This window comes from Lolium perenne, chromosome 4, assembly GCF_019359855.2.
Source record: "Lolium perenne isolate Kyuss_39 chromosome 4, Kyuss_2.0, whole genome shotgun sequence".
Classification (NCBI taxonomy): domain Eukaryota; kingdom Viridiplantae; phylum Streptophyta; class Magnoliopsida; order Poales; family Poaceae; genus Lolium; species Lolium perenne.
The window spans coordinates 405,577,067-405,604,572 of record NC_067247.2 but is presented as its reverse complement, the minus strand read 5'-3'; the positions used below and the strand labels follow the sequence as shown (position 1 = coordinate 405,604,572).

Below are 27,506 nucleotides of genomic sequence, written 5' to 3'. Positions count from 1 at the left end.
CTCGGGCGGATCGAGCACCACCATGCCATTGGAGCTCTGTCGTGCCGCCAAAAGCACAACCACATCATTTGGAGCTCCGCCGCCACAACCCGCAACCACCGCCACCGCAACCGCGACATATTCGGAACAAAATGGCAATTTTTACGACAACCTCGGGCGAATCCAACACCACCACTCGATTGGAGCTCCGTCGTGCTGCCAACAGCCGCACTACCGCGATTAGGTCTCCGCTAGCCACCACTGCGGCTTGAGCTCCGCCATGTTGCCACCACCGCCACCGCGAGAGATCCAGAGGAAAAATCCCCATTTTCGCACGACCTCAGTGAGCATGCGAGTATGATGGCGCCACGACGCGAGAGAAGGAGAGAGCGCATGCGACGTGAGAGAAGGGGAGGGCAGCGACGAGCACAACAGATAGTGCATGGGGCAGAGGAGGAGCGGCGTCGGGTGGCAGGTGCCATCGACGGGAGCAAAAAGAGGTTGTGGAACGCGAGAAAGAGGGTCGGTGTCTCCACATGTACCGTGGGTTTGGTAAAAAAAGATATCAGGGATTTTTTCGCAAAAAGGTCTGACACCTTTTAAGGCTGGTGCCAATGCATAGCCTCACTCTCACCCGCCACGTCAGCTTTTTCCCTCACTCTCACCCCACTCTCACCCCACCTTGCCAATGCATGGGCTATAGTGAGAGCTCTCACTTCTCTCTCCTCCACATCAGCTTTTCTCTCTCCTCGACATTAGTATTTCTTTTTCAGATTACAACATTAAAAATAATGCAAGGAAATTATTTTATTGAACTAAAATTGTTACCGATTACATCATAAAAAGAAATTACATAAAAATATGGGGGTATTTATAGGGGGGCTGAAATTTTAGGGTTTTTTGAAGTACCAACGGCTACCCCAACGGCTAGCTGAGGTGGACGAATCAGATCGCGCCACCTCAGCTACTACCGCCCCTCTCACGCCCCTCTCTCACCCGCGCTGTCGCCCGCCCCTCTCTCGCCCCGCCCCGCCACCGCGCCGCCCCGCCTATCGCCCCGCTGTCGCCCCCAACGCGGGCGGTAGCCGGCGGCGGCGGCGGTACCGCCCGGCGCCCGGCCCGCGGCGCCCGCGCTCCCGTCCCAACCCACTCCCGCCCCTCTCTCGCCCGGCGGCGGGCAGTACCGCCCGCGCTGCCGCCCGCGTTGGCACCAGCCTAACAGAACGGTCTGACACCTTTTAACAGAACGAGGGAGTGCATAACTTGTCCTTGCTGCTTGCGACTAATTTCTTTGGCCTTGCTTACTAGTAGGTTTTCAGAACCCTTAGAGCATCTCCAGTCGCGTCCCCCAAACCGTCCCCCAAACCGCGCCGGATTGAGCGTTTGGGGGACGTGTTTTGTTCGTGCCGCCTTTGGGGGACGTCGCTCCCCAGCCGCGTCCCCCAAACGCCGCCCCCAAATATTTAAAATACTTTTTTTGGCATTTTTATTTCAATTTCCACAAACTAATACATAATTGGGAACGTGGTTTCCACAAACTAATACATAGTTGGAACCGTGGTGGACACAAATATAAAATATTGCAAATAAACTAAACCTAACTAGGCCGTGCATCGGAGGTTTGCTGTGTTCGCTGCTAAGAAAGAACACTCGAGGGCACACCCAGTCACCTAAACTGGAAAATCCAGCGGGAGGATGGTGCCCTTGTTGGTTCTACCGATGAGGCGAACAGGCAGAAACCTCCGTGCACGTATTCGCTGCGAAGAAACAACACTCATCAGTCGTCCTCCTCGTCGGTGCTGTCGTCGTGGGAGTCCCTGTCGCCGTGGTAGTCCAGGCGGCAGCGCCTCTCGTCGAAGACCTTGACGCTCATGTCCCTGTTGCCGAAGTAGGAGAACACGAGGATGAAGCCGGCTTGGAGGCTGTGGTGGCGCGCGAACTTCTCACAGCCGATGTTGAGGTACATCTTGTCGCGCGCGTCGTAGATCGCGTCGACGATCCATCGGTAGTAGCCGCACGAATGCTCCCGCAGATGCATCTTGCGCGGGCGTACGCCGCCGACGTACTCGGCGAAGGAGTCCGGCAGCCTCTGGATGTCGCGTGGGTCGCCCTTGAGGACGAGGACGAACTCGAACAGCACGTCCGGCTCCACGTCCATCTCCGACGATGAAGACGACGGCGTGGGAGGCGACGGCGAGCGTTCAGCTATGCCACGGCCACGTCCACGACCACGACCACGGCCGCGGCCGCGAGGTCGGCCTCCGCCTCTACCAGACATAGCGTCGAGTCTTGTTGAGAGATGGTGGCGGCTAGGGTTTGGGAGAGAGGCGCTAGGCTTTGTGTGTGAGAGGGACGATGAGAGGCGCCCCTTTTTATAGGCCGAAGGGAGGCGGATGAGCGGTGGCGCTCATTAACGCCGGCACGCAGAGGTAGGCGCGACGGGACGCGTCGCTACGCCCTCTGTGGGAACTGCACCGTCGCTGCGGGAACTGCACCGTCGCTGCGCGCCAATAACTTCCGTCGCGAGGTAGGCGACCGGTTAGGTTAAAATTAATTGTGCCGCTGACGGGTCGGCCCCGCCACTCCCCGCCTTGCTTTTCGTTGTGTCCGACGTCCCCGGTGCGTCCCCTGTGGGACGGGGACGGGCTCGGGGCGCCGGACACCGTATCGGGGCGCGTCGGATAAAAATGGGCTTTGGGGACGTAGCTGGAACGCATTTTTGGTCCGACGCGCCCCAAATCCCTTTGGGGAACGCGACTGGTGATGCTCTTAGATGGATCCTTCTATCCATTTCTTTCATTTCAATTGGTGGCACCTGAATGTTGTCCTAACGTGGTCCGTTGTCAGTTGGTCGTAAAATTTAGCTCCCTCGAAAAGGAGGCTTTTGGACTTTGGAGACAAGTATTCAACATTGCTTTCTTTTTTGAAAAATGAAAATCTAAGCGCCTACCATGGTGGATGTTTGACTGGACAATTATAAACTAGTAGAATAGAGGCTTGACTACGAGCAAGCAAAGAAGCTGCTCCCTACCGAGATTCGTCAAAGATCATCACTCCCACATTCGAAAATAATAGCAATTCACCAGACTGTCATAACTGGCAACTACTGAATATTCAGGCCACTGCATATGATGGTCACAGTAACTCATAACCCATCCCGACGAACAGAACAGGGTAAATTCAGATTGCGCAACAACTCATGTCAAAGAGTAACAAGGTGTCTGATATAACATGAAGCGAGGCTGAGAAGCCGGTCCTCAGAGGTAATAGAAGGCGAACAGAGGAGCCGCGACGGTTGCCGCGACCACGAGAATGGTAGCGGAGACAGCAGGCCTCGCAGCCGCATTGGTCCTTGGTGGCGAAGCAATTGCACCACCGCTGGCTGGTGCCGGTGCTGCAGTGATGAAAGGATTATCAGAACCAAGCATTCCAAAGCTGTTGAAACGAATTCAGAGTTCAGACATGGGAATACAAAACTGGTAGGATGTAAATATCTTTTGCATTTCAGTTTGAACAGCGGCGTCACGTCTCGAACCACAAACTTATGCTACGAGTACCTGTTATTATTGCTCCAGCTATCAGAATAGCTGGAAACCACAAGGTGTCGGCTCCCCACTCTTCAATTCAATGAAACTACGCAAGCAAACACCACATAGGCAACTATCCAGAAATGTCTAGATTGGACTGATTAGCCAGATGGAGCATTTGCCCAGCTACAAGTGGGACTAGTGGCAGCATCTACATCACAATTTTGGTCTCACAGATCTAGCCAAGAGACGACTAGTGGTGTTCAGAGAAAAGGCCGGTGTAAACAGTCAAAACCGTGGAAACGGTCTAGCAGTCCATTTTCATTCCACCAAGACAGCGAAGCAAGTGCGAATAATTCAAGGCCAAACCGTTTTTCAACAGCCCTAGTTGCAAGGAAATGGGATGAATGCTTGGCCATGGACGCTGTTCTTCAGAACGTAACCCATCAAAATCTTGGCTTGCCCACTAGATTTTTTCTTTATTATTATTTTGATTTTTCCTGGGTTGTCTCTAGTCTCCAGAAAGACTCCCGTGACTGGTTTGCCTGTGCCTCCCCGTGACTAACAGCACATTACAGATCTCTAGGAATTAAGTAGTATAGGTGTGCATCTTTTGCATGATGCCAAGTGCATCACATCAAAATAGCATCTCTTGCTGGCAGAAGAAAAATCCAGATTAACTCCTAGCCTATGAACAAGGCAGGGGATTATCCTCCCTATCATGGAAGGCAACGGGAACGATGTACTCAATGGGTTTTGTCATGATAGCATGTGACTGGCTCTGGCTAGTCAAAGTTTCTTTTAGCAGTTTTTCCAGATAAAAAAGTACCTTTAGTACAAATGCTCCTATCTGTATCTTTTGGCTGCTCAGAGTGCACATGCAATGGCTCGCAAAGCTACAAGGCAGCGCAAATGCTGGGAATATAATACTGCTCTGTTCAGGGACGAAGAACACATACGGCGGCCCCTTTTTTATGCCATTCTTGTGAACCAAAGGGTAGAGTGATGAGTAATTGAGTACTCTCGTAAAAGAACAATGTATTTTCTAATTTATTTAAATTTTCATGTTAGTGTAGAAAGTACAAAGACGACCTCCTTTCCGTTTGGAGTTTTATGATATGTGATGTAATAACTGATAAAAGATTTTTTCTAGCTAAAGTTGACATGTAACTGAACAAGACTTTGTTTGTTCATACTCTCCAACAAAGCCTAAAAAGCTTGGGTAGATGCGTGAGTACATCCTAGTAATGTTACTAAACGTATGTCCTACTAGGCTAGTACTGAAACAGACACGCACATCATAGTACGAAACAGAACAACAAAGATAAGAAGCGGGCACGCATCAAAGAATGCAATACAAAGTGGATGATGTGCAGAAGTAGAGAAGAGCATTACCTTTAGTGGGGGTACCTGCACCGCCCGGCACAACTGCAAACAAACGAAGAAATCTACGAATTAAGATCTTCCATATACTACTAGTAAAACTGCACTACAGATGGAGAAGACGATTTTTATTTCCTACTAAAACTGTAGGATTTCGGGTGTGATTTATGTGGGATTTTTTTTTTCACATCAGTAAAGATTTGAGCCAAATCCGGTGCAAGAAGAGGAGAGGAAAGGGCTGGGAGCTCACCCTTGCACTTGCTGAAGACGGTTGGGGATTCGCCGCAGGCGGTGGGGAGGGCGAGCACCCGGGTCATGTTGATCGGTAGTGGCGATGTCTTGGCCGCCATGGCGGTGCAGAGGCAGTCGACGGTGGAGGGGCTGTTGACGGCGGTCTTGACCTCCCCGCAGCAGGTCTTGGAGGGTCGGGTCGACTTGGTGTCGGGCGTAACGTAGTCGAGGCAGTCAGCGAGGCCCGCGAACGCGGCCGTGCAGTCCACCGCCGGCGCCGGGGCAGGGGTGGCCGCGCCAGCTGCGGAGGCGAGCGCAAGGAGGACGAGGATGCACGCCGCGGAGGTGGCGCCGCCGGTGAGAGCCATGGCGGCTACTGCGGGGTGGTCTTGGATGTGAGAGGAGTGGAGTGAGGTGGTGGTGGTGGGGGGCTGGGGCAGACACCGGGATGTGAACGACCGAGCGAGGTTTGTAGGATGTACTCTAATCAAGGAGGGGTGTCGGGGGTCGTTTTTTATGGTGGTTGGGCGGCGGACGGCTACGGGCTACGGCGGTGGGGACGCGTATCCTATGGAAATGGATAGATTCTGCAAATCTGAACTTCTCTATATGTACAAACGGCTAGATAAATTTCAAAAAGGTATTTTAAAGTTTCAAAATATCTAAAAAAAAGCTACATATGTGGACTATGTTTTGTTCTAGCAACATGTTAAATTTGATCATGGCTGCACAAAAAAGACAAAGCCTGACATATTTTGTATAGCCCCGATATTAAAATATTCTGGGATGATGATTTGCACGTTGGTAGAACACAATATTCTAATACATGTAAATTTACTGTCAGAATTTTCTGAAACTTTAACATGCTATTTTTTATTTTTCAAAAAGAACATATGTGTTTTCCTTGTATCCCCACCGTCATTTTTAAGATGTTTTTTTTTTGCATAAACCACCTATACCAATTCACATTTCGCAAAAATGTCCCTCACCTGACTCAACCTGTCAGCCCACATCTATGTTCGAACTGTATTGTCATGGTTCAGACTACAAATTAGAAGCATTGTAAAATAGGTGATTTCACCATGAACAAAAAACAAATCTGGAACGCTTTGGCCAGAAGAAAAGAACGAATGTTGGAACTAGATCGAACTTTTCATAGTGCAAGGCACAAATGCTATTGTCACTCTACGAGGAAAACTTGCTAGTAACGCAGATGAAGAAGAAGGTGTTGCTATGGAGAAAGAAGTCAACACCGGCAACTACTAAGATGGAACATGGATCCCCCTCCTCGGCGACGTCGGAGCATGAACCTGCCAGCTCTACTGGAGAGGGTTGGGAAGGAACCATATTCTACATCTCCATACATGGGGAAGGGTGATAGGTGGAGTAGAAGGTGGTCGCCGACGGTGGCCAAAGTTGTGCGGTGGTAGAGAGATGAAGGAGACGGTGCGAGAGGACATCGTTGAAATGGAATATGCAGACATATTTCCTACTAACTATCATTTGGAGGGTTACTTTTTTGCAAATGAGCAACGTGGGAGGGGAGGTGATAAATCTATTTATTGGTAAACAATCCAATGGCAAAAATGCATATTTTCAGATATTCAAAACATAGTTTATTTTCCTGATTTGTTTCCTATTTTCCTTAACTTTTTACCTAATCTTGATATTATATATGGAAAAAAAACTACATGCATCATGTCATAATATCTCTAGTAATGACTCTTTGTCGTGATGCAACAAAAGTCTACCTATAGTACTACTACTAATGAATGCACATTGACTATACTAAGGCTGGTCATAGTGGTAAGTATCATATAGTGGTATCATGCATATGATACTTGTGTGTGATATTATCTCTATAGTGGTTAGTATCATGAAGTAGTATCATAGTCACACTATATTTATTGTTTTTTAGAATCTCAATGCAAATTTGTGCACAAGATTTGTTTGGCATTAACTTTTCTCGTGACACACGCTATGATACAGTATCTACATATGTTACTCCAATCTCCTCTCTCCTCTTTAATTAGCTGCCACATCAGCATTTTTATGGGACCAATGTGCATGATACTAGCTATGATACTAGAACTATGACTAACCTAACGAGTGTAGTTTAAAGTCAAACATACATAGACGGTCAATGTTGCACACCACTGCACAAGAGCTATATGGAGTAGATACAAAGCAATCTCCATCTCTCTTTGAATGCACGATCTTTAACTCAAATATTTGTTGCACCCGATGAAAAAATAAATGAGAGGTCGTCTTGAGTTGAGACTCATGAGAAGGAGCACAAATGGAGCTAAGACGAGTTTCGGTTTTTGGGCCGTAGTTTGGTTGTGTGCATTTTACTACTCCCTTTGTTCTTAAAAACAAAGCCAATTTATTTTTTGTGACAAACTTTAACTAATAATTGAGTCAATCAATTATGAGTTGCATATATATTGGGTATGCAACTTCAATAGAGAGAAAGACAAACATCAACCAGTAAAAATCCATACGGAGAAATATCTCTATGGAACATGATGTGGAAAGCAAATGTACCACCGAAGATTAAAACTTTTGGCTAGAAGCTTGCATCTAATGCACTTGGTGTTCAAGTTCATTGCTACAGGAGGAAAATGGAAGTTATGCTAAGATGCACACTATGCGGGAAGAAGTAAGAAGTTAAAATTAAGAGCACAAACTTGCGACCATGTTTCCAATACGGGAAATTTTGAATGCTACATCAATCCCAAAGTAATGATTACACTTTACACCACACAGTTTGCTAATGGTAACTCATTTGCAGCTGAATGACATGTGATGGCATGCAAGAACACAGGGTCATTTGTGCATGTTTTCGTGAAAGTATTATTTCGGTTTTTATATCGTGTCCCAACGAGGAGCGTAGGAAGATGTTTATATGCGGTATTTCGGTCGCACCCAAGGTATCACAAGTCTTAGGTGAATTGACTACAAGAATTTAAATGGAAAATGGTGATAATAAATAAGGAAATTTGAAGTTTTGAAAAGTAAAGTGCATAAAAGTAAACAACAATTAATAAGTAAACAGGTTTAAATGGAAAGGTAGGCGTGGGAGGATTCAGTTCATGGTGATAGTGAATGTGCCTGGTGGAATAAATGTGATAAGTGAATATGATTTTTCTATTTTATATCTGAGTACGCAAGCAACCCAAAAGAGAGAAAATACTCCTCTTGGTAGATTTTATCTTTCTACAATGATCATTCTGCATGTTACCTAAGCCATGGTCAGCGCATCTATTAAGGTGGTTAAACCAGATCAAAGATTTAAGCTTGGTGGTTCCTTGTGTTTCCCCGAGTATTGCTAGATCCTCTTTGTTATCGGTCGTGTCACTCGAGGGTCGCCAATTCACTAGCAAACAAGTTCATGTCTACGAGTTCTTGAGATCATTTTACACAGGCCCTTAAATTAGATAACAACATTAGGTGCACATAGACATTCATTCTCATACATAATCATCTTATAAATAAATTCACAAATGAATGGAATAAAATTGGCACAACACATCTCACCAATCCCCTACATCTCTCACGCTAATGGGATCTACTCACACATGGGAGGAGAATCGCATAATGGTATCATAGCAATGTAAATGGAGTTCATCTTGATATTACCGTAGTAAGCCACAATAGCTAAAGATCAAATCAAATACAAACCAGGATGAAATATAGGTTTCAATACCTAATCCTACAAGTATGAATCTCTCTCTCAATACAAGTGGGTGATGGATGAGTTAATGATCTTGAAGGGATTGATCTTCGCTGGAGTCGATGGTGGTCTTCTCTCTCTTCAAATCTGATATCTTCTATTCTGCGCCAAATGGTGGCTGTTGTGTTGCGTTTCTTCGGTTGTGTCCTTTAATAAATAGGCTTGCCTTGATATGGAGAAGGCGGCGGCGCACAGTACAGGCGGGTGGTACGGTCAGCCCCACCCGTACGGGTGCCCGCTAAACCTTCTGTTGCCCCTGGATGGAATTGGCCTCTAAAGGAAATCTCGTTATTTCATTGCAATCAAGTCATAAATGTCCTCGGGTCCTCCATAAATGATGGTTTCCTTAAATACATAATTCAAAACAAGGTTTCTCCTGGATTGCGATATTAACATTAGTTGAAACACAAAATCCAATGAAAACACAATAAAACCAAGTGATAGATGGTGAAGAATCCTTAGTAAAAAAGCATCGGAATTTGGAGCTATCATCATGTCATGAATTTCGAAAGAATTTGCAAAACAATAAAAACTCCTAATCTATATCCTATGATATTGAAAGCCAAATTATTTCCATACTTCTTAACAAAAATAGCTAAAATATGGTATGATAATACACCAAAAAAGGATTTTAAATCATGGTATAATGTGAGGGCCTTGCTCTTAGATAGATTTGGGAAATTTACTCTTTACCACACAAAAAATATATTGGACTTTAAACAACAAGAGAATGAAACCCTCACTAAAACATGGTTAAGATTTTAAAAACTTTCTTTTAATATGGAACATGGGTTTAAATATTGGATGCTTACAAATAGTTTTCATTATGTATCTATGAGTTTCCTAAACAAAGAGTCTAAAATTATCTTCTTAGAAAACAAACCTCGTGATGCGTTTGCCCTATTAAATGGGATGATAGTGGAAACCAATATGATTAAAAGATTGAATTAAGTTAGGAATTTAAATTTAGATATTAATGAAGAAATAAATTATGATGACAAAGAAGAGGGTATAGTGGTAGAATCTACTATGTTTTTGGAAAACCCAATGGAATAGGCTAAATAAATTGTTATCAATGGAAAAGAACCACTGCTTGAAAATGATAAACAAATAGAAAATATGAAAATACTTAGTGAAGTAAGAGAACCATTATCCGATCTTGATAAGTGTAGCTTGCAAGAATTAATTGCTATTCTTAAAAAATTCTCTAATGATCCTACTATCAATGTTAATCAAGCTGGTTTTGGTTATTATATTGCAAATTATGTTATTAAAGAGAAGTTACAAAGATATAACAATGAAGATATGATACCACCAAGCTTGGGGATGCTTGGATCCCCAAGATTTTAATTGCTATAGACAAAGAGACTGATACGTCTCAAACGTATCTATAATTTCTTATGTTACATGCTACTTTTATGATGATACTCACATGTTTTATACACACTTTATATCGTTTTGATGCATTTTCCGGAACTAACATATTGACAAGATGCGGAAGTGACAGTTCCTGTTTTCTGCTGTTTTTGGTTTCAGAAATCTTACACAGGAAATATTCTCGGAATTGGACGAAATCAAGGCCCACGATCTTATATTTCACGGAAGCTTACAGAGCACCGAAGAGGGACCAGAGGGGAGCCCGGGGGCCCCACCCCACATGGCGGCGCGGCCAAGGGGGGGGCGCCCCCCTACTGTGTGGGCCCACCAGAACTCCTCTGAGGCTGCCCTTCCGCCTACTTAAAGCCTCCGTCGCGAAAACCCTAAACCAATAAGCCACGATACGAGAAAAGTTCCAGAGCCGCCGCCATCGTGAAGCCAAGATTCGGGGGACAGAAGTCTCTGTTCCGGCACCCTGCCGGGACGGGGAATTGCCCCCGGAAGGCATCTCCATCGACACCACCGCCATCTTCATCACCGCTGCTGTCTCTCATGATGAGGAGGGAGTAGTTCTCTCTCGAGGCTAAGGGCTGTACCGGTAGCTATGTGGTTCATATCTCTCTCCCATGTACTTCAATACAATGATCTCATGAGCTGCCTTACATGATTGAGATTCATATGATGAGCTTTGTATCACTATTAATCTATGTGCTACTCTAGTGATGTTAATTAAAGTACTCTATTCCTCCTCCATGATGTAATGTTTACATTGTGTGCATCATGTAGTACTTGGCATAGGTTATGATTGTAATCTCTTGTAGATTATGGAGTTAACTATTACTATGATAGTATTGATGCGATCTATTCCCCCTTTCATAGCCTGATGGTGACAGTGTGCATGCTATGTTAGTACTTGGTATATATTGAAATGGTCTATCATGCACTCTAAAGGTTACTTAAATATGAACTCCGGATGTTGTGGAGCTTGTTAACTCCGGCTTGAGGTGTGCTCTTGTAGCCCTACACAATGAATGGTGTTTGTTATCCAACAAGAGAGTGTAGAAAGTAGCATTTATCTATTCAGTTATGTGATCAATGTTGAGAGAGTCCACTAGTGAAAGTATGATCCCTAGGCCTTGTTTCCAAACATCGAATCTCCGTTTATTTACTGTTCTACTGCATGTTTACTCGCTGCCATATTTATTTCAGATTGCTATTACCACTCATATTCATCCATATTACTTGCATCTTACTATCTCTTCGCCGAACTAGTGCACCTATACATCTGACATGTGTATTAGGTGTGTTGGGGACACAAGAGACTTCTTGTATCGTAATTGCAGGGTTGCTTGAGAGGGGTATCTTTGACCTCTATCTCCCTGAGTTCGATAAACCTTGGGTGATTCACTTAAGGGAAACTTGATGCTGTTTTACAAACCTCTGCTCTTGGAGGCCCAACACTGTCTACAAGAATAGAAGCGTGCGTAGACATCAAGCTATTTTCTGGCGCCGTTGCCGGGAGGTAAGGTAAAAGGTATTCACATCCTCCGACTACTAAGCTATTTCCTAGCACTGTTGCCGGTGTGTGAGTGCTCGAAGCTATTTCCTTTAGATCCTGCAATTGCATCTTTTTGTTTCTTGTTTTTCACTAGCTAGGCATAATGGAAAATAACAGTGAGCTTTTTAATCTATTTCCTGAGTTAAGACATGGATTGTTTGATGCGAAAATTAAAAAACCTATGAAACCTTATTTGCATGCTAGTAGCAATGTTATTAGTATGAACGCTTTGAACACCATTGTTGCTAATGCTATGGAAAATTCTAAGCTTGGGGAAGCTGGTTGTGATATTTTTAGTCCCCCAAGCATGGAGGAGAAAATTTACTTTGAAGATACTTTACCTCCTATATATGATGATTACAATGATGACTCTCATATTTTCAGTCCACCTACTATTGAGGAGAAAATTAATTATGATTACAATAAGCCTCCTATATATGATGATTATGGTGATGAGAATAACAATGATAGCTATTTTATTGAATTTGCTCCCACTACAATTAATAGTAATGACTATGCTTATGTGGAGAGTAATAATTTTATGCATGTAGCTAATGATAAGAATGTTTCATGTGATAGTTATATTGTTGAGTTTATTCATGATGCTACTGAAAATCTTTATGAGAGAGGACAATATGGTTCTAGGGATTTTCATGTTACTAAAACACCTCTCTTTTTGCTGAAAATCTTGAAGTTGCGCTTGTCTTGTCTTCCTATGCTTATTGCATTATGCTTACATGACTTGTTTATTTACAAGATTCCTTTTCATAGGAAGTGAGTTAGACTTAAAAGTGTATCTTATTTACTTTTGATGCTCTCTTTTGCTTCAACTCTTATTTCTTGCGGGTGCATCATTAAAATTACTGAGCCCATCTTAATGGCTATAAAGAAAGCACTTGTTGGGAGATAACCCATGTTTTTATTTTACTTCTGCACTTTTGTTTTATATTTGTGTCTTGGAAGTTTTTACTACTGTAGCAATCTCTCCTTATCTTTATTTTATTGCATTGTTGTGCCAAGTAAAGTCTTTGATAGCAAAGATAATACTAGATTTGGATTACTGCGTAGAAAAAAATTTCTTGCTGTCACGAATTTGAGTACTATTCTCTGTACGTAACTCATAAAAATCTGCCAATTTACGTGAGTAATCCTCAGATATGTACGCAACTTTCATTCAATTTGAGCATTTTCATCTGAGCAAGTTAAGTGCCCCAGAAAAATTCGTCTTTACGGACTGTTCTGTTTTGACAGATTCTGCCTTTTATTTTGCATTGCCTGTTTTGCTATGTTTGATGGATTTCTTTGTTCCATTAACTTTCCGTAGCTTTGTGCAATGTCCAGAAGTGTTAAGAATTATTATGTCACCTCTGAAAATGTGAATTTTTGATTATGCATTAACCCTCTAATGAGTTTGTTTTGAGTTTGGTGTGGAGGAAGTTTTCAATGGTCAAGAGAGGAGGATGATACAATATGATCAAGAAGAGTGAAAAGTCTAAGCTTGGGGATGCCCCCGTGGTTCATCCCTGCATATTTCAAGAAGACTCAAGCATCTAAGCTTGGGGATGCCGGGGATGCCCAAGGCATCCCCTTCTTCATCGACAACTTATCAGGTCACCTCTAGTGAAACTATATTTTTATTCCGTCACATCTTATGTACTTTACTTGGAGCGTTTGTGTGCTTTTATTTTTGTTTTGTTATTTTCATTCTCTGAATAAATTCATGCTTGTGTGGGAGAGAGACACGCTCCGATGTTGCATATGAACACATGTGTCCTTAGCTTTACTTTTAATATTCATGGCAAAGGTTGAAACTGCTTCGTTCATTGTTATTTGATTGGTTCAGAAAATGTTGGTAGTGGTATAATGAAATACTTGCATAATCTTGTAGATCGTTGAGCTTTGATAACCTGATTCTTTGCAAGCGTTTTGAGGTATTTAGATGGTAAAGCTTGCTGGATAAATAAGTTAAAATTACTAGTGGATTGTTGTCTTTAAGCTTGTGCCGTACTACAAACTCTACTTAAATGGTTGAAGGTATAGTTGGACTTGATAGCTTTCCATGTCTAAGAGTTCATCGTAATAACTAAGTTGTGCTGAAGGTCGAGGGAGCTAGCGGGGTACTTTTGCCACCGTGAACGGCCCTCCTTGGAGTGAATTTTAATCATGCTCTTAATGATGAACCTGCTAGTTGTTTGCAATAAGCTTGTGAGTTCTTTTTGACTAATGTTAAGCTACGGTTTTTGGCACTTCCACCATCCAAATTTGCTAGCCTCTTGATCTTTGTGCATTGCCTTTTGCTCACATTGAGAATTGTGCATACTTCGCCAGTACATCCAAACCCGTGGGAGGACTTTCTCTTGTTCTCCTACACATAAGCCCATACATCTTCCTCAAAACAGCCACTATACCTACCTACCACAGCATTTCCATAGCTGTTCCGAGATATATTGCCATGCAACTTCCATTTTACATTACATGACTTGTTGTCATTTATTATTTATATATTGGTTTGCATGATTCTATACAGCTGATGTGTGGTTTACCCATGTTACGCTAGATCATTGCACATCTGCTACCTTTGCGAGGCATACAGTTTTATACATCATGTTTTATTCATTATGAGTTATTTGTACCAAAAAGTGTGTTGTCATATTAGGATGTTGCCCCTAAAAGTGAAAAGAGCCATGGAGGCCATCAAAAAGAGAAACAGAAAAAGAAAAGAAAAAAAAAAGAGAAAAAGAAAAAAAGGGGGGGCAACATCACTATCTTTTATCCACACTTGTGCTCATGTTTTAGCACCTGCAGTATTCATAGTCATCATTTGTGCTCATGTTTAGCACCTATACTCCATGTGAGAGAGTTTTCATGTTTTACTAGTATAACTATGTGGGGAATTTACACTATAGAACTTGGGTTGTATATTCCAATGATGAGCTTCCTCAAAAGTGCTCTAGGTCTTCGTGAGCAACCAAGTTGGATGCACCCCCACTAGTTCCATTGGAGAGCTTTCATACACATATAGATATATGTGCATCTGTTGCATGGCAATCACTACTCCTTACATAGCTTCGATTATAAGACTTCCTCTTGTCTAATGATCACTTATAGCTTTGTGAGACTTTCTTTCATTGACCTTCCAAACCCCCATTAACGTTCTTTTTGCCATAACATCCTGGTGCCAATACCAAATGCTTGCGCTCACCGGTTGAGTAGACTTCGAAACAGTTGATGCATGAAGTTCATGTTTATTTTCACTTGACTGAATCCTTCTATGTTGTGAAAATTTACTTGATGCTTGGAATGAAGGATAGAACTTCTACGCTGGATACTTAAAACATCTTTAATGAACTTTGTACGGTTTCATGTCTTTAAAGTAATAGTTCATGAAAACTTCTAGCTTGTTTAACTCTTGCATTATCATCTCTTATATCAATATAGACATTTGCTTAGAATAATTTGATCTCAGTTCGCATGCCTTACATCATTATTGGATCAAGATTATGTTGGTAGCATGTCACTTCAGAAATTATCTTTGTTATCATTTGCCTACTCGAGGGCGAGTAGGAACTAAGCTTGGGGATGCTTGATACGTCTCAAACGTATCTATAGTTTCTTATGTTCCATGCTACTTTTATGATGATACTCACATGTTTTATACACACTTTATATCGTTTTGACGCATTTTCCGGAACTAACCTATTGACAAGATGCCGAAGTGCCGGTTCACATTTTTACTGCTTGTTTTGGTTTCAGAAATCTTACACATGAAATATTCTCGGAATTGGACGAAATCAAGGCCCACGATCTTATATTTCACGGAAGCTTCCAGAGCACCGAAGAGGGGCCAGAGGGGAGCCAGGGGGCCCCACCCTACATGGCGGCGCGGCCAAGGGGGGCGCGCCCCCTACTGTGTGGCCCCCCTACATGACTTAGTTTGACCGGTCAACTATATAGCTGGGCTGGTCCATTAGTTACGTGGGCCGGGCCTAACCTCTAAGGTTGACTGGTCAAAACTTTAATGGGCCGGCCCACTAAGCATGTGGGCCGGGCCGAATGCACTCGATTGACCGGTCAACAGGCAAAAGGGCCGGCCCACAAGACATGTGGGACCCACTTTCCTGGTATCGGGCCGGCCCATTTACAAAGTGGGGTCCACATTAAAGCAAGCTGGTAGGCCCAAGAAGTTATTGGGCCGGCCCAGTTAGCACGTGGGTCCCACTTTCACTATGCTCGGGCGGCCCATTTAGTACGTGGGGTCCACATTTGATCAAATGGTGGCCCAACAAGCGATGGGCGGACCAAAAGCACAGGTGGGTCCCACTTTCTGTTAAAGAGGGCCGGCCCATTTAGTATGTGGGGTCCACCATATAGCAAGTGTGGCCCAACAAGATAGTGGGCCGGGCCAAAAACACAGTGGGTCCCACTTTCCGGTTAAAGAAGTGGCCCATTTAGTATGTGGGGTCCACCATATAGCAAGTGGGTAGGCCCAACAAGATAGTGGGCGGGCCAAAACAACAGTGGGTCCCACTTTCTGTTAAAGAAGTAGCGGCCCATTTAGTATGTGGGGTCCACCATATAGCAAGTGGGCCGGCCCAACAAGATAGTGGGCCGGGCCAAAAGCATAGGTGGGCCCCACTTTCCTGTTAAAGGTCCGGCCCAATTAGTATGTGGGGACCACCATATAGCAAGTGGGCCGGCCCAACAAGATAGTGGGCCGGCCCAACAAGATAGTGGGCCGGGCCAAAAACACAGGTGGGTCCCACTTTCCTCTTAAAGGGCCGGCCCATTTAGTATGTGGGGTCCACCATAAAAGCAATTGGGCTGGCCCAACTAATTAGTGGGCCGGCCCAGTCGTGGGTGGGGTCCACCTTAAAGCAAGTGGGCCAGCCCAATTAGAGTGTGGGGTCCACCGTAAATCAAATGGGCTGGCCCAATAAGTAAGTGGGCCAGCCCGTTTAGTTGCTGTTTATATGCCGGCATAATAGGCGCTTTAGGATTTTGCGGGCAGGCACATATATGATTTCGCTTAATTGGGCCGTTTAAGGGATGGGAATTCGTGATTTAGATACTGAGAATATTTAAGAGAATGAAACCCTCACTAAAACATGGTTAAGATTTTAAAAACTTTCTTTTAATATGGAACATGGGTTTAAATATTGGATGCTTACAAATAGTTTTCATTATGTATCTATGAGTTTCCTAAACAAAGAGTCTAAAATTATCTTCTTAGAAAACAAACCTCGTGATGCGTTTGCCCTATTAAATGGGATGATAGTGGAAACCAATATTATTAAAAGATTGAATTAAGTTAGGAATTTAAATTTAGATATTAATGAAGAAATAAATTATGATGACAAAGAAGAGGGTATAGTGGTAGAATCTACTATGTTTTTGGAAAACCCAATGGAATAGGCTAAATAAATTGTTATCAATGGAAAAGAACCACTGCTTGAAAATGATAAACAAATAGAAAATGTGAAAATACTTAGTGAAGTAAGAGAACCATTATCCGATCTTGATAAGTGTAGCTTGCAAGAATTAATTGCTATTCTTAAAAAATTCTCTAATGATCCTACTATCAATGTTAATCAAGCTGGTTTTGGTTATTATATTGCAAATTACGTTATTAAAAAGAAGTTACAAAGATATAACAATGAAGATATGATACCACCAAGCTTGGGGATGCTTGGATCCCCAAGATTTTAATTGCTATAGACAAAGAGACTGATACGTCTCAAACGTATCTATAATTTCGTATGTTACATGCTACTTTTATGATGATACTCACATGTTTTATACACACTTTATATCGTTTTGATGCATTTTCCGGAACTAACATATTGACAAGATGCCGAAGTGCCAGTTCTGTTTCTGCTTGTTTTTTGGTTTGAGAAATCTTACACAGGAAATATTCTCGGAATTGGACGAAATCAAGGCCCACGATCTTATATTTCACGGAAGCTTACAGAGCACCGAAGAGGGACCAGAGGGGAGCCAGGGGGCCCCACCCCACATGGCGGCACGGCCAAGGGGGGGCGCCCCCCTACTGTGTGGGCCCACCAGAACTCCTCTGAGGCTGCCCTTCCGCCTACTTAAAGCCTCCGTCGCGAAAACCCTAAACCAATAAGCCACAATACGAGAAAAGTTCCAGAGCCGCCGCCATCGTGAAGCCAAGATTCGGGGGACAGAAGTCTCTGTTCCGGCACCCTGCCGGGACGGGGAATTGCCCTCGGAAGGCATCTCCATCGACACCACCGCCATCTTCATCGCCGCTGCTGTCTCTCATGATGAGGAGGGAGTAGTTCTCTCTCGAGGCTAAGGGCTATACCGGTAGCTATGTGGTTCATATCTCTCTCCCATGTACTTCAATACAATGATCTCATGAGCTGCCTTACATGATTGAGATTCATATGATGAGCTTTGTATCACTATTAATCTATGTGCTACTCTAGTGATGTTAATTAAAGTACTCTATTCCTCCTCCATGATGTAATGTTTACATTGTGTGCATCATGTAGTACTTGGCATAGGTTATGATTGTAATCTCTTGTAGATTATGGAGTTAACTATTACTATGATAGTATTGATGCGATCTATTCCCCCTTTCATAGCCTGATGGTGACAGTGTGCATGCTATGTTAGTACTTGGTATATATTGAAATGGTCTATCATGCACTCTAAAGGTTACTTAAATATGAACTCCGGATGTTGTGGAGCTTGTTAACTCCGGCTTGAGGTGTGCTCTTGTAGCCCTACACAATGAATGGTGTTTGTTATCCAACAAGAGAGTGTAGAAAGTAGCATTTATCTATTCAGTTATGTGATCAATGTTGAGAGAGTCCACTAGTGAAAGTATGATCCCTAGGCCTTGTTTCCAAACATCGAATCTCCGTTTATTTACTGTTCTACTGCATGTTTACTCACTGCCATATTTATTTCAGATTGCTATTACCACTCATATTCATCCATATTACTTGCATCTTACTATCTCTTCGCCGAACTAGTGCACCTATACATCTGACATGTGTATTAGGTGTGTTGGGGACACAAGAGACTTCTTGTATCGTAATTGCAGGGTTGCTTGAGAGGGGTATCTTTGACCTCTATCTCCCTGAGTTCGATAAACCTTGGGTGATTCACTTAAGGGAAACTTGATGCTGTTCTACAAACCTCTGCTCTTGGAGGCCCAACACTGTCTACAAGAATAAAAGCGTGCGTAGACATCAAGCTATTTTCTGGCGCCGTTGCCAGGAGGTAAGGTAAAAGGTATTCACATCCTCCGACTACTAAGCTATTTCCTAGCACTGTTGCCGGTGTGTGAGTGCTCGAAGCTATTTCCTTTAGATCCTGCAATTGCATCTTTTTGTTTCTTGTTTTTCACTAGCTAGGCATAATGGAAAATAACAGTGAGCTTTTTAATCTATTTCCTGAGTTAAGACATGGATTGTTTGATGCGAAAATTAAAAAACCTATGAAACCTTATTTGCATGCTAGTAGCAATGTTATTAGTATGAACGCTTTGAACACCATTGTTGCTAATGCTATGGAAAATTCTAAGCTTGGGGAAGCTGGTTGTGATATTTTTAGTCCCCCAAGCATGGAGGAGAAAATTTACTTTGAAGATACTTTACCTCCTATATATGATGATTACAATGATGACTCTCATATTTTCAGTCCACCTACTATTGAGGAGAAAATTAATTATGATTACAATAAGCCTCCTATATATGATGATTATGGTGATGAGAATAACAATGATAGCTATTTTATTGAATTTGCTCCCACTACAATTAATAGTAATGACTATGCTTATGTGGAGAGTAATAATTTTATGCATGTAGCTAATGATAAGAATGTTTCATGTGATAGTTATATTGTTGAGTTTATTCATGATGCTACTGAAAATCTTTATGAGAGAGGACAATATGGTTCTAGGGATTTTCATGTTACTAAAACACCTCTCTTTTTGCTGAAAATCTTGAAGTTGCGCTTGTCTTGTCTTCCTATGCTTATTGCATTATGCTTACATGACTTGTTTATTTACAAGATTCCTTTTCATAGGAAGTGAGTTAGACTTAAAAGTGTATCTTATTTACTTTTGATGCTCTCTTTTGCTTCAACTCTTATTTCTTGCGAGTGCATCATTAAAATTACTGAGCCCATCTTAATGGCTATAAAGAAAGCACTTGTTGGGAGATAACCCATGTTTTTATTTTACTTCTGCACTTTTGTTTTATATTTGTGTCTTGGAAGTTTTTACTACTGTAGCAATCTCTCCTTATCTTTATTTTATTGCATTGTTGTGCCAAGTAAAGTCTTTGATAGTAAAGATAATACTAGATTTGGATTACTGCGCAGAAAATTTTCTTGCTGTCACGAATTTGAGTACTATTCTCTGTACGTAACTCAGAAAAATCTGCCAATTTACGTGAGTAATCCTCAGATACGTACGCAACTTTCATTCAATTTGAGCATTTTCATCTGAGCAAGTTAAGTGCCCCAGAAAAATTCGTCTTTACGGACTGTTCTGTTTTGACAGATTCTGCCTTTTATTTTGCATTGCATGTTTTGCTATGTTTGATGGATTTCTTTATTCCATTAACTTTCCGTAGATTTGTGCAATGTCCAGAAGTGTTAAGAATGATTATGTCACCTCTGAAAATGTGAATTTTTTATTATGCATTAACCCTCTAATGAGTTTGTTTTGAGTTTGGTGTGGAGGAAGTTTTCAAGGGTCAAGAGAGGAGGATGATACAATATGATCAAGAAGAGTGAAAAGTCTAAGCTTGGGGATGCCCCCGTGGTTCATCCCTACATATTTCAAGAAGACTCAAGCATCTAAGCTTGGGGATGCCCAAGGCATCCCCTTCTTCATCGACAACTTATCAGGTCACCTCTAGTGAAACTATATTTTTATTCCGTCACATCTTATGTGCTTTACTTGGAGCGTTTGTGTGCTTTTATTTTTGTTTTGTTATTTTCATTCTCTGAATAAATTCATGCTTGTGTGGGAGAGAGACACGCTCCGATGTTGCATATGAACACATGTGTCCTTAGCTTTACTTTTAATATTCATGGCAAAGGTTGAAACTGCTTCGTTCATTGTTATTTGATTGGTTCAGAAAATGTTGGTAGTGGTATAATGAAATACTTGCATAATCTTGTAGATCATTGAGCTTTGATAACCTGATTCTTTGCAAGCGTTTTGAGGTATTTAGATGGTAAAGCTTGCTGGATAAATAAGTTAAAATTAGTAGTGGATTGTTGTCTTTAAGCTTGTGCCGTACTACAAACTCTACTTAAATGGTTGAAGGTGTAGTTGGACTTGATAGCTTTCCATGTCTAAGAGTTCATCGTAATAACTAAGTTGTGCTGAAGGTCGAGGGAGCTAGCGGGGTACTTTTGCCACCGTGAACGGCCCTCCTTGGAGTGAATTTTAATCATGCTCTTAATGATGAACCTGCTAGTTGTTTGCAATAAGCTTGTGAGTTCTTTTTGACTAATGTTAAGCTACGGTTTTTGGCACTTCCACCATCCAAATTTGCTAGCCTCTTCGGATCTTGTGCATTGCCTTTTGCTCACATTGAGAATTGTGCATACTTCGCCAGTACATCCAAACCCGTGGGAGGACTTTCTCTTGTTCTCCTACACATAAGCCCATACATCTTCCTCAAAACAGCCACTATACCTACCTACCACAGCATTTCCATAGCTGTTCCGAGATATATTGCCATGCAACTTCCATTTTACATTACATGACTTGTTGTCATTTATTATTTATATATTGGTTTGCATGATTCTATACAGCTGATGTGTGGTTTACCCATGTTACGCTAGATCATTGCACATCCTGCTACCTTTGGCAGAGGCATACGATTTTATACATCATGTTTTATTCATTATGAGTTATTTGTACCAAAAAGTGTGTTGTCATATTAGGATGTTGCCCCTAAAAGTGAAAAGAGCCATGGAGGCCATCAAAAAGAGAAACAGAAAAAGAAAAGAAAAAAAAGAGAAAAAGAAAAAAAAGGGGGGGCAACATCACTATCTTTTATCCACACTTGTGCTCATGTTTTAGCACCTGCAGTATTCATAGTCATCATTTGTGCTCATGTTTAGCACCTATACTCCATGTGAGAGAGTTTTCATGTTTTACTAGTATAACTATGTGGGGAATTTACACTATAGAACTTGGGTTGTATATTCCAATGATGAGCTTCCTCAAAAGTGCTCTAGGTCTTCGTGAGCAACCAAGTTGGATGCACCCCCACTAGTTCCATTGGAGAGCTTTCATACACATATAGATATATGTGCATCCGTTGCATGGCAATCACTACTCCTTACATAGCTTCGATTATAAGACTTCCTCTTGTCTAATGATCACTTATAGCTTTGTGAGACTTTCTTTCATTGACCTTCCAAACCCCCATTAACGTTCTTTTTGCCATAACATCCTGGTGCCAATACCAAATGCTTGCGCTCACCGGTTGAGTAGACTTCGAAACAGTTGATGCATGACGTTCATGTTTATTTTCACTTGACTGAATCCTTCTATGTTGTGAAAATTTACTTGATGCTTGGAATGAAGGATAGAACTTCTACGCTGGATACTTAAAACATCTTTAATGAACTTTGTACGGTTTCATGTCTTTAAAGCAATAGTTCATGAAAACTTCTAGCTTGTTTAACTCTTGCATTATCATCTCTTATATCAATATAGACATTTGCTTAGAATAATTTGATCTCAGTTCGCATGCCTTACATCATTATTGGATCAAGATTATGTTGGTAGCATGTCACTTCAGAAATTATCTTTGTTATCGTTTGCCTACTCGAGGGCGAGTAGGAACTAAGCTTGGGGATGTTTGATACGTCTCAAACATATCTATAATTTCTTATGTTCCATGCTACTTTTATGATGATACTCACATGTTTTATACACACTTTATATCGTTTTGACGCATTTTCTGGAACTAACCTATTGACAAGATGCCGAAGTGCCAGTTCATGTTTTCTGTTGTTTTTGGTTTCAGAAATCTTACACATAAAATATTCTCGGAATTGGACGAAATCAAGGCCCACGATCTTATATTTCACGGAAGCTTCCAGAGCACCGAAGAGGGGCCGAGGAGGGGAGCCCGGGGGGCCCCACCCTACATGGCGGCGCGGCCAAGGGGGCGCGCCCCCTACTGTGTGGGCCCACCAGAACTCCTCCAAGGCTACCCTTCTGCCTACTTAAAGCCTCCGTCGCGAAAACCCTAAATCAATAAGCCACGATACGAGAAAAGTTCCAGAGCCGCCGCCATCGCGAAGCCAAGATTCGGGGGACAGAAGTCTCTGTTCCGGCACCCTGCTGGGACGGGGAATTGCCCCCGGAATGCATCTCCATCGACACCACCACCATCTTCATCGCCGCTGCTGTCTACCATGATGAGGAGGCAGTAGTTCTCTCTCAAGGCTAAGGGCTGTCTGCCGGTAGCTATGTGGTTCATATCTCTCTCCCATGTACTTCAATACAATGATCTCATGAGCTGCCTTACATGATTGAGATTCATATGATGAGCTTTGTATCACTATTAATCTATGTGCTACTCTAGTGATGTTATTAAAGTACTCTATTCCTCCTCCATGATGTAATGTTGACAGTGTGTGCATCATGTAGTACTTGACATAGGTTATGATTGTAATCTCTTGTAGATTATGGAGTTAACTATTACTATGATAGTATTGATGCGATCTATTCCCCCTTTCATAGCCTGATGGTGATAGTGTGCATGCTATGTTAGTACTCGGTATATATTGCAATGGTCTATCATGCACTCTAAAGGTTACATAAATATGAACTCCGGATGTTGTGGAGCTTGTTAACTCCGGCTTGAGGTGTGCTCTTGTAGCCCTACACAATGAATGGTGTTTGTTATCCAACAAGAGAGTGTAGAAAGTAGGATTTATCTATTCAGTTATGTGATCAATGTTGAGAGAGTCCACTAGTGAAAGTATGATTCCTAGGCCTTGTTTCCAAACATCGAATCTCCGTTTATTTACTGTTCTACTGCATGTTTACTCGCTGCCATATGTATTTCAGATTGCTATGACCACTCATATTCATCCATATTACTTGCATCTTACTATGTCTTCGCCGAACTAGTGCACCTATACATCTTACAAGTGTATTAGGTGTGTTGGGGACACAAGAGACTTCTTGTATCGTAATTGCGGGGACACACCATGAAATTATAGATTTAGGATCTAGTGTCTCAGTTAAATCTAAAGTGCTATATGATTTGTTTAATCTTAAAAACATGGAAAGATGCTCTATTGATCTTTTACTTATTTATGATTGAATCAAAAAATCATTAGTAAGATTTAATGATGTTATGGTTGAATTGCATATGACATATGTACATGTGGATTTTATTGTCATGGACATGGGTAGCAACAACTACAGTCCTATAATTCTTGGGAGACCATTTTTGAGAACCACAGGAGATATTATTGATTTAAAAGAGGGGAATGTCAAATTCCAATTCCCACATAGAAAGTGTATGGAGCACTTTACAAGGAAGAAGGAGGTAGCACCAAGATTCAAGCTACCACATGATCTCCATACCACTTGAACCAAGTAAGTAAGCCTAGCTATATGGCTATAAAGAACGCGCTTTATGGGACGCAACCCGATAGGTTTTTATTTTTATTTTATTTATACATGCTTGTTGTATCATTTTAATTTTATTTTAGTTTAATCTCTGCATTCTAAATAAAGTACCAAGGTTTTACCCATTTGGATGATAAAAGTTGCAAAACAAAATAAGAGTTGTTGATTCATGCGCTGCACTTTTTAGTGCACAAGTTTTATGATTTTTTGGCAACTCCTAAAACTTTGATAAATTCACAGTAGCTGTAACTTTTCATCCTCTATATGCACAATTGTCTCTAAAATTCCTGACATATCTAAGTGGTCGAAAAAAAATACATTTTTGTTGCTGCAATTTTTTTGGATAGATTTTGTCTCTTAATGTTAGAACCACTTTTTAAGTATCAAAATGACTTTTTCTTGAAATTTGTTGATATACTAGAATGAGTAGAATATTATGTGCTCTCTTATTCATGGAATATAATTTTACTTATGAAGAAAATCGCAGAACGCATGATATATTTGTACCACTAATGTCACCCCATAGAAAAGAATGAGAAGAAAATTTTGTGTTGATGTTTTTTCACAGAGAACGTAGGAACACCACACCAAGAGAAATCCAAGAATGATGAATACCATAATATTGGGGATGCCAATGCACCCCACTAGACATATATTAAAACTCTTGGTTTACACACTTCTAAACTTTGTTTTTTGAGCAATAAAGAATTCTTGCTAAAACTTGAGCGTCCTTTATTTGTTTTGTGTCTAGTTTTGTTTTAGAGTTAAGAAGACCATCACATAAATATTTTTCTTGATTATGAATTAGATACTGCACCGAAATCTCTACTCATTAAAATAATTTGCATACGATTAAAAGATGAAGGAGGATGCAAAATTTAAAGCTGAAATTTATATTGTGTACAATACTACTAGTTTCAAATGCTTTATTGATTGATGATGTGCTATGTGCATTATTTAGTGCTACTTCTCACTAGTATACATAGATGTTTAAGATTAAGTATCATTGTTTGATGATGAATGAATAGCTCTATGGATACTATTGCATGCTTCTAGATCTATTGCTAGCCCAAAAGAAATGAATTCTCACACAAGCATAGACATGTTTCCAATTCCAGCCAAACCCACATGTCAATCATATATACCTACATAGCACTTGTTATTCCAATTATAATATGTGTGTTATGTCTCCAACCATTTCGAAATATTCTTTTTTGTGTAATTTAAAGATCATATAAAAGTAAGGTGTGGAAGGAAAACACCACTATGCATGTCATGGTTTTGACTGATTATGAGTAATGATCTAGGTTGGAAACATGCTTTCATGGAAAATACCTTCCAACGTTGCACTTACATTTAAGTTGATCATCATGTACCTTATTCTTGGCGGCCATCTCGGATGAAATAAAAGTGGTTATCAAATAAAGACTAGAGTATGCATATATGTTAGAGAGATGCATTGGGGTACTAACTCAAGTCATGCCTAGATGGTGAAATTTTCGGCACGAGCATCCTCAAAATAAGAAGTGTGAAAATAAAATAAAGAAATTAAAAAAGTGGAAAAATAAAGACAAAAAAAGGAAAAGGAAAAATATAGAGAGAAAAAAGTGAGAGAGAGTTAGAGAGGATGCTCACAAGACTGTTGTCCTTGTTGTCCCGGTATGGATGGCTTAAGATGAGGTTTTAAGTCCATTTTGTATTTTGTACATGCGGCATGGAGGTACCCCTTTGTGTTATTCTTGGTTAATACAATATGTGAAAGGTCTGTGATAATCTAAAGTTGAGTAATACGATGTGTGATCTTGTGTTGGGGCTTGAGGCAATACTTACTTATAAGAAGTCAAACACATGAATCATAAGTGTCTCTGACACAAAGAGATAGATGGTACCCCATCCTTATGAGTATAGTTGACATGAATTGCATATATCAAAACCTTGTTTTATGCTCTCTTCACATTTTTATTTTGTTGGAGGTCTAGCACATATATTCCCTACTTACTTTATTGTGTTGAAGAGTCAAGAGAATCAAAAGTACGAAAAGAGAGGACAAAGATTCTTCCAAACAATCTCTATAGGATTTTCCAAAGCATTCTTGATGATTCATAATACTTATCATTCATTTGCTTACAATACTTTTTACGATTATACATGCTTTGTAGAATGTAAGAGTTATAACATTATGAGTTCATTTTACTTATTGTCATTCTTTATTTTTTGCAAGGTATTGTCATTCTTTATTGACCGAACCTTGTAAGACTTTGCATGATTACTTAGAAGAAATATAATAAACTCCAACGGTCATGTTATTTTTATTACATGTATGCTCGAGGATGAGCATAGGTTAAGCTTGAGGATGTTGATGCATGTAAAATGCATACATGAACTTCGTACTTTATTAACATGAATTCCACACATTTGCCACATATATGATAATAATACTATGTTTTATGATGATTTATGGGTATTTACCAATGATCCCCTTTATTTGGTTTATAACTCTGCATAACAGGAAAACCATGTTTTGTGTATTTTTCACTTTCAGATACCTATACGGAGTCAAATTAAGCTAGGATTTTGGGGATGTCTTTTTTCACCAGAAGAAGTAAGATGGGCTTTTGAGCAAACCTCGAGAGGCCTCAGGACCAAAAGTGCCAGGTGTCGAGGTTTTGACCACGGCAGATGCTACGGGGTAGCATATGAGGGTTGTAGAGCAAGGTGGCGTTGGAGATTCCGGAAACGAGTTGACACACGGTGTACCCAGGTTCACGTCCCCTCGGTGGAGGATCGCTACGTCCTGCTATAAATCTGATCATAATGTCGCCAGCGTTAGACGACTTGCTTGGTGGTAACCGCCAGAGGCGGGGAGGAGAGATTGTATGTCTAATGAGAGATGAGGTCATCTCCTCAAGGAGGTACCCCTGGTGGTTTTATATAGGCAGCCAGATAGGGTTTACAGGTATAAGGCTACTTGGGCCGCTACGCTTCATGGACCTTCTGTAGATACAATCGCTCCGGGCTTTGATACGTCTCCAACGTATCTATAATTTCTGATGTTCCATG

At 41.4% G+C, this 27,506-nt stretch overlaps 1 protein-coding gene across 1 annotated transcript; it reads right to left on the bottom strand.

Moving 5' to 3' along the window:
* Positions 1-3,048: 3,048 nt before the first annotated feature.
* Positions 3,049-5,600, bottom strand: LOC139830770 (non-specific lipid transfer protein-like 1). The gene is made up of 3 exons (XM_071819597.1): positions 5,140-5,600; positions 4,902-4,934; positions 3,049-3,373 (listed from the first exon to the last, which is right to left on the bottom strand). Exons 1-3 carry the CDS (start codon positions 5,486-5,488, stop codon positions 3,237-3,239), a joined length of 519 nt encoding a protein of 172 aa, XP_071675698.1. The 5' UTR covers positions 5,489-5,600; the 3' UTR covers positions 3,049-3,236.
* Positions 5,601-27,506: the final 21,906 nt, after the last annotated feature.